Source organism: Antrostomus carolinensis, unplaced genomic scaffold (assembly GCF_000700745.2).
Source record: "Antrostomus carolinensis isolate BGI_N321 unplaced genomic scaffold, ASM70074v2 scaffold37772, whole genome shotgun sequence".
NCBI classification, from domain to species: domain Eukaryota; kingdom Metazoa; phylum Chordata; class Aves; order Caprimulgiformes; family Caprimulgidae; genus Antrostomus; species Antrostomus carolinensis.
In genome coordinates, this window is record NW_010298258.1 from 45,431 (window position 1) to 53,869 (window position 8,439).

General features: G+C 47.9%; 1 protein-coding gene across 1 annotated transcript in view; it reads right to left on the reverse strand.

The window, feature by feature from the left end:
• The window catches only part of CLUH (CLUH binding protein of NUMT mRNA), a gene marked incomplete at its 5' end in the record, with an annotated part of 18,505 nt that overhangs the window by 7,545 nt on the left and 2,521 nt on the right, over positions 1-8,439 (reverse strand). The window contains 8 exons of the mRNA XM_010162393.1: positions 500-744; positions 1,426-1,488; positions 2,119-2,271; positions 3,579-3,679; positions 4,822-4,926; positions 5,558-5,775; positions 6,944-7,638; positions 8,188-8,280. Coding sequence (XP_010160695.1) covers positions 500-744; positions 1,426-1,488; positions 2,119-2,271; positions 3,579-3,679; positions 4,822-4,926; positions 5,558-5,775; positions 6,944-7,638; positions 8,188-8,280 — 1,673 coding nt within the window. The remainder of the gene's footprint in view (positions 1-499; positions 745-1,425; positions 1,489-2,118; positions 2,272-3,578; positions 3,680-4,821; positions 4,927-5,557; positions 5,776-6,943; positions 7,639-8,187; positions 8,281-8,439) is intronic.

Here is an 8,439-nt window from a genome sequence, read left to right on the forward strand (position 1 = left end):
CACCCATTTAACCAACTAGTTGTGGTTTTTCTCTTGGGCCACTCTGCTTGTACATCCAGTTCAACACTCTCTAGCTGCACCTTCTGGCAGCCTCATTCATCACCTCTGTTTCAGATACAGGAGAAGCTGTCCTTGCTTCTGGAACATAAGCTCCCTTCAGCCTAAATCATCATCTATACAGACAAATATCTTTTGACTACACTCCAGCTTCTTGCCTTCTGCTCCCCTCTGCAGGAGAGGTTTTTCCTCCTCCCCTGGTTCTCCCAGCTGCCTTTGCCTCAAAGGTTTAATCTCATTTCAAATTTCAGTTACACTTCCTCCTGCTGCTCTTTGCCCACCTTCTTTCCATTATAAGCCTGTAAAACTCCCTCAAGAGTACAAATGTATATTCAAATGGACGGAAAACAAGTCAAATAGGCAGGTTATATTAAAGAACAGTAAGAGCTCCAGACATTTGGTGAGTGTCCAGGCACAAGCGAGGGTGATTTGCTCTGCTTACCATTCCAGATTAAAATCAAAGTAGTTCTTTGCTTCTGAACAAATATTCTTCCAAAGCTCCTGAGGGGTCATGCTGGCCCATGCAGTGTTATCAGCGTTTCCAAGGTTCCTGTTTTTTCTTTTCTTGTTCTTTTTCTTGGAGACCAGCTCATCAGCTGGAAGATGGGCAATGGGATTTGGAAAGGAGCTTAGAAAGCAATTGAGGAAGTGGCTGATGGCTGCTGATAAACCTGACAGCTCCACGCCCTACAGCGAGACACCAAAGTCAGTCATGGAAGACACATGCCAACACACAGGCACTACTCCGACCCTGAGCCTCACGCAAATCCAGTCCTACCAGAAACAGGAAAATCTTCCAGGAGAGGGAGAGGAAGGCAGTATTTGCAAGTGGAACTAGCACAGACAGAATTATGTAGATATCAGTATATACCTACACACACAAATACAGAGTTCCATTTCGGGCTGCTATGTGGAACAGAGAAACTGGAGAGTGTGAAGAAGATTTAGACAGTGGAATAAAGCCAGGTGCATTGCTGTGCTATGTACAGACAGATTAAGGATGCACTAGAGTTCATACAATTAAAAAAGCTTCTTAGAAAGGCAAAAGCAGCATTGTTTAAGAGAAAAAGGTATTAAAAGGAAAACAAGCTGTGATTTCACTTTTAAAAGCCTTCAACATAATGAGTGAGAATCTGGGGAAGGAAAGCATGAATGATTGCTCTCTGGGAAAGCTGCCTTCAAGTGGGAACTTGTTTTCCCTTACAGGCAGGCCCGTACCTATTTTAGCACTAATGAGATTGTACTTCCCGTTGCTAAGCAACCCCCACGAACCGCCTAATGAGAGCAGCCTCTCCAACAGCTCCTTATTCGTGGAAAAAAGTCATTAGAGAGGACACACAAGGCAAGAGGTCAGGCCGCAGGTCATACCTGGAGGTACGTCTTGAAGATGTGTTTAGCTGATCGAGTGATCAATTCACTGATTCCTATTTTCTACCCAAAGGAATAAAGAACAGAGACTGAGAGTCAGTTGGTGATAACAATGAAAAATACACTTTGCTTTTGAAGTGGGCTTTTATCAAGACCTGCAGAAGACACATTCTCCAGTCCTTATCCTGCAGCACAGAACTGTTTTGCATTTGACAACATTCCTGGACCTGAGAAGAGCCCCCTGCACACCCGCGCAGTGACCACAAGCCACCCCATGTGGCACAGCTCAGCTCCAACGGTGCTTCCAGGAGCCACCACAGAGCTGGCCCTGCGCATGCTTTAGGGCAGCTGCACTCGCAACAACTTCCAGTTTGATCCAAAGCCCTGATGGACCTTAGAGGCTTAAAAAAATGCATGGCTTAAAGTGCAACTGCGTGTTACCTGCCATTATGCTTTGGAATCTCTGAAGCTCTTCTCTATCCCAAAGGACACTCAAACCCTCTAACATTATAAAAGCCATTAAGGTGATGGGGAGCAAAATTCCCCATCCACCACTCACGGGTCTTTCTCCCTCTATTTTTGAAGGTGTTTATTTTACATAGAGAAAACAACTGGCCAAGTTGGAATCCACACAGGGCAAATAATGCCAGAGGCAGTTTTAACTGTCAGTCTGAAGTTAAGCCCGATGCTTACAAAAATGTGATCCAGCTGAGCACGGCCAGGGGTTTTGGAGATGAAGTTGATCACTTTGCCTAGATAACGCATGTTGATGCCCCTCTGGTGCATGGCCTCTGCTAAGGTAGCCCCATCCATCGGGAGCACCGTGTGATCCAGGCAGTCTTTGACCTGCAGGGTAGATGCAAACTTCAGTTAGAGAGCAAACATGAAGAATATAATTTAAATTTAACAGAATTGCCTAGATTAGAAAAGACCTTTAAGATCATCAAGTCCAATCATGAATTTAAATATTAAAAAAAAAATCTGACAGAGGAGAGGAAGGTCAGACAGGAACTCAGCAGCAGAGTACTCTGGACTCTGAGGACTCCTATGGCTCAGGCAACGAGAACCACTTTCCCTTTGGCATGGCTTACTTAACTAGAGCTTGTGGAACAAGCAGGTTAACCCTTCTTTAAGGGCCTCACAGTCCCTAACTAAAAAACATTTCCCATTAAAAGACCACGTGGAGTCGTGCACACTGGGCTGATAAGGGGAAATGGCACTTGCATTTTAAGTTGTGTTGCAGTGCTGATAAAGAGTCATTTAATTCACGTCACAGAGTAACAGCAGTCCCGCTCCGATACGCAGAGCACACAGGACTGCCTGCTTATGGCAGCTGGCCTGTAACTTGCCCTCACACACACTTATGCAGCATTCTGGATTTATATGCTAGTGTATCAACTACCTTGTAAAGACAAGAGCCACCAAGTCCTTTTCTGATTCACTTCCTCTCCTTTTTTATTTAAAGACCAAGCAGCCAGTCTTAAAGGTTATGCTGACTACAAAACGAGTGGATTTAGAGTTCGGAAGAAACTCTCCAGCAAAGAAAATCCCTTCCTACATGAGACCAACAACTCCTGAACCTCCTGGAGTTGAGATCATCAATTCCACCCTCCTAGTTACAGGGCCTGCTGCAACATAAGCATTAGCAGTCAATTTAGAGAGCATCTTGAAAAGGGATAAGCTGGTATTTCTTATCTAGCCAGGTGCATGGGTAAGCATCAAAGAGCTTAAGACTGACAGAGGGAGTTTTTACAATAGATATCAGTAAGAGCAATTTCCCAATTCACTCCAAATTTTTAGTCACTGAGTCACATTCAGGGTCAGATAATACAGTAAGTTGTGCAGGACGCCCAGAGCTAGGGAAGATGCTTTGTGTGGTCTTTATTGTCCCAAACTCTTAGCAATAGCTGTTAATTATTAGTGCCAAAAATTCTTTGTTGAAATGAGGTGGGAGAATTGTGTCATGATCTAAGATGGGAAATGGAAAACCCCATCACCACCCTTCACCACTGGTGCCACAACTTCACTACCAGTAGAACAGTGTTTGCTTGGGAGTCGAAGCTGGCGTGCCGCTGTGTCACTGCTTGCTCAGAGTGGCCAGGCCTGGGGCAAGCTTTGAGAGGGGACACGACTGCTGGTGCTCAGTTCCTTACCAAACCTGGGATCTGGCACGACAGCAAGAATGCAGCAGCATCTTTCAGCAACTGCTTCTGATCCTGCACCTCCTCTTTGCTAGACTCAGGAAAACGAACACCTAGGAGGGTAAGAGAGAAAAACATGCACATCAGCTCCAAGAGGAACCAAGCCATATACAGAAAGCACAGCCAGAGCAGGTTAAAGTGACCCCAATTCCCTGGAATTAAAGATGCTTCTTCAAAAACTCATCTGCTCTACGTGTTTCAAGGGAAAGGGCATTAGCTGCTCTGCTTGGTTAGCAGCTGCTCTTGCCCACTCACTCATTCTTAACACAGCTTTTAAAAGCCCAAATCCTGCTCTTTATCTGGTCCATTCTACCCTCTGCAAAGTGCTCTGTACACTTCCAGTGCCAAAGGCTCAGCTGGCTGGGCTGGAGTGGGAACGTCTCAGCAGGATGGACCAGTAAATACTGTAAGTGCTAGAAACTCAGAGCCTTTTGCTTTTGCACACCAACATTAAAATAAAGGTTTAAGTTCTAGCTGCAAAGCCGGTGCCACAGCACTAATCCTCACCAGCCTGAGAAGATACTTGGGCATTTCAAAACACATGCTCCTTCTGACACATTTATTCCAAGCTGAATTGAACTATGTGGCCATTCCCCCGCAATTTCCATGCATGCAGCCTTGGTATTCACCTCCATAAATACTCTGGGAGCATTTTCTGTATTTCCAAATTACAAAAAATACCGATTCCAGCCATGGAAAGGTACGTACAATGCCTGCATTCGCTGGATGCATTCGAAAGGGCACTGTGACCTGCTTAACATGATGTTACTACAACAAACCCTGACCTTCACTGAGGATGCAATATCAGTCGTTCAACTGCAACTGTTGTTTTTTGTGTAAACTACTACATTAGGATCAAATTTAATTTTTTCCCCTCCCTCTGCTTCTTTTCATGTGGTCTAGCAGCTGGGATGCTGGAGAATCACAAGAAGATTCTTGGCAGCAATCTGCAGACCTCCCCCAGGCGTAGCAGTGGGAGACAGCTCAGTGCCTGCGTTTGGTGGCTGGAGCATTGAAATCAATTACACTTCTTCCTCTTCTCTGTATCTTTGTGCTTCATGGAGAATCCTGCACAATGCCCAGCCAGCCAAAACACAGCAGTATTCTTAACTATGGAACACAATTTTTTGTCTGTAGCTGGCTGGACATGGCAAGCCTCTCAAGGAAGACTCAAATGAGCTCTTTGTACACATACCTGGTGAGAAAATATCTGGGTTAAACCGAATGTCAAATGATGTGTCACTAATAGAGCCTACAGCCTTGCAAGCATTTCGAATCACTTCTCTGCTTTTGGGATCCACTGGAGCAAGAAGAGAAACAGAATACAAATGAATGGTGATTTCAGAAGATGACAAGCCTAGCTATTAAATTAAGAATAAAGTTTTGTTACTAAAAGCAGCAACGATAGCACATCCTGCAGAAATCCATTCTAAAACCAAACAATTGTAAGGTATTTGGAAAGGAGGATGGCTGCAAAGCCTGAACAAGAGCACTAAGACGACCCAGAAAACCCAGGGAACCCCCTGCCCCACCCCTCACCCACAGATACTCAGAAATCCAAGCTGGGATTCCCAAAGTGCTGGTGCCCTCCACGTTTCCCAGCCCTGCCACAGCCCACTGCCCTCACAGCCTCTGGCAGCCGACCCCGCAGCCAGCCCACTGGCCAGGCTCTCGCTCCTGCGGTGGAGCTGATGGGCTTGCTGCATCCAGAGACACTCACCCACCTACCCAACTGGCCCCCAGAGTGATTAATTCATTAGTGTGTGAACAGCTCCATGCAAAGAACCAAGGCAATAGTGACAGCAGAAGCCAGAGCTTGTCCTGTTTAATGACAAATAACCACCCCGAGTCTGGCATAGCTCCTACCAGTGACACAGCCCACCAGCCAGGGCAGGAGGCCTGGGCTGCTTCTGGTGCAGAGGATGAAATACCTGTTCCATCATCAGATGCGATAGTCTCAGCCAGCTCTTTCACCTGATCAAGTCCAGTCACGTTATCATCTATTTTACCATCCTCTGACTCAGACTTCTCGCTGTCTGCAGTACCATTCTCCGGAGAGGTGCCATTTTCCAGCACACCTGAGCTCTCGTGTTTGTTGGCTTTCTGCTGCATCAGCTGCAGTGCAGCCAGCTTCATGAATAAGAGATACCTACAGTAAAGGAAAAGAGGAATTCAGCACAGCAGGAGAATCCAAGAGGATCACCACTGCTCTGCGAGGAAAAACCTCACATTATAGACCATCCAGTGTCCCTGTGGAAAGCCAGGACGTACACCCTCTTCCCAAGAGCTTTCTGAAATCAAAGGAGTGCACATTAGTTTATCAGAATAAGCAAGAAAACAAGAAGTGGGTGCTCATTACCCATGACAATGGGAAACTAATCTCTTTGCAGTGGTTACAAATTACTTTCCACACACAGCATCAGCAGACAGCTCCCTGCCAGATGCACAGGACTAGTCAAACACAAAACAGCAGCAATTTTGCCAGGAGACCTCAGCAGAGAGAGGTCCAGCCTCTGCTAGCCAAAGGAGGAGCAGCAGCGCCCTACGGCCACGGTCCTGCAGGCTGCTAGTCTGGACGCTCTCCCAGGGAGCAGCAAAGCCTGCCTGCAGGCACGCAGCAGGATTGGGAAGGGCACTGGCTGCAGAACTGGTTCCTCAGCAGGCAGGGCTCCTCTGTCAGCAACTGGAGGGCTCATCTTCCCCGCAAGAGAAGCACAGGCTCTGACCATCTGCAACAGCAGAGCACCTGCAGCCCTTCACACAGGAAGCAGGAGCATTCACATCACCAGCACCACGTGGCCGCAGCACACAGCTTTGAACTTGTCCTGCTCCCAGAGCTCCCACTTCCTCGCCTGCACTGAGCGAGCCAAAATGCCAACACACCCCATCACAAAAGTGCCTACAGCAGTTCCCATAAGCAATTTTTTTTCAGCCTCTAGGAAGTAAAGGTAGCATTCAAGACATCTGCAGAGCCTTAAGAAGCAGAAGAAATCCTTCCCATTCCCCAGCCATCAGGTGCACAGGATACCTGCAGGGAAGGAACTTCTAAATGTTTGGACAGGAAACAATGAAAACTTATCTGGAGAATAAAAAGCAACCCACTTTGTTCCCTGGCTCCCTGTAACCCTGTCAGAATCCCTCCTGTTTTCACCTCTCATTAGTTAAGATTCTATAATTGCACCTGCACAGCCAAGCAATGGGGATATTAGCTGCCCACTTCTGGGAGCTCTGCTGTGATGTCCCTGGGACTCCGCAGCGCAGCCCTGACTTGGACCGTCACCACGTGCAGGTGGAGGAAGCGGGGGGGCTCAGCTCACCTGTGTTCTACAAAGGCATCGACAAGCTCTTGCCGGAGACAGCAAAGCTTGTGTCTGTGCTGCTTGGGGAACCCCATTTTCTTACATTCCTCTGGCACCTCCTCCCCTTCAACAGGGAGGAAGTTTAGATCTGGAGGGAAAGTGCGGAGCAGGTCCAGGATGTAGTGACGCCCATCGTTTCCAATAATGCCTTTGCACTCCACCGAGGAGCACAGCTCCACCTCCTCATTCTTGTCGTTAAGCACTTTGTGTTTCTGGATCTTAAGGGGCCTGCTGGTCTTCTCCAGAAGCTCCAGGTACTTGGGGTGCGAGACAACTGTCTTGCCAAAGTCTATTGACCCATAGATGACGCTCTGTTCCTGCTCCCGTTCCAAGATGCCAGGAATAATAGACTGAGCTGTCACCCTGTAACCTCTGTAATCCACCACCACAGTCCCCAGCGTGTACAGCCCTTCCACATCCACAGCATTATAGGTCCGCACACCATTGAGGTCATTGGTAGGAGCTACGTAAGCAGCAACATCTCCGCCAAAGTCCTTGTAGTGGTCACGGACGTCAAAGCCCAGGCTGAAGAAAATGTTGTTCCAGATGAACATCTGCATCTTGGTCTCTTCACTGGGGTTGATGGCCATGACATTGCCATCAATGACAGCCATAGCACCTCTTGTTGCTGCTGCAGTGAAGTCACTGTGAACCTAGAGGTAGGTGGAGAAAAAGCTTGGTAAGGAAGGGCTCCCACCCTCCCAGCCCCTCATTCTCAAAGCTCCCTGCAAACTTCCCCTTCACTCCTCTCCTCCTGATAGTCTTCCAGCAGGCAGACAGGTCAGCTGGCTTTTACTTTTGTGAGCTTGGCTATTAGCTTGGATATAAGCTCCAGGAGCCAGAACATTAAGGATCAGAATGGCTCAGACTCATTACCTCTCTGCAGAGGAGGGCTTAGGCATAAGCGTGTGTGTCTCCTGTTCCTCCCACCCACTCGAAAGAGGACTGGATCAGACAGAACAGCAGAGGACTAAGAGGAGGCTGCTGCAGGGTCAGCAGGGAGACACGGGCTCAAGGAGCACAGTTCTTCCCCATGGGGCTGGGCGCAAAAGGTAGACATGTGAGAGAACAAGACCCCTTAGCTTACAAACGGGGATCCTCCTCTTGCAGTTTCTAAGGGTAGCCCAGGTGAAGTGTCCAGATGTGATACAGGCAGCAGAGAAGGGGCTGCATGAGGAGCTGCGTGCACATCCCAAAGTTACCTTGAAAATGGCTCGTTCTCTCAGCAGCCTCTCAGGCAGGTTCTTGCGCGGCAGCTCTCGCGTGGTCTGCAGCTCCTCGTTCCAGTCTCTGGTCTGAAAGAGCCAAAGCCTTTGTGAGAAGCAGTGTGTTATGTAGGAAGGGGCTCACAAGTCAGCATTTCTGCTTTATGAGGCATTTTGTGACAGAAGGGAGGGGAAGGGGCAAGAATTCAGGCTGCCATGGAGCTCAGAGGAAGTGAATTAGCAGCAGGA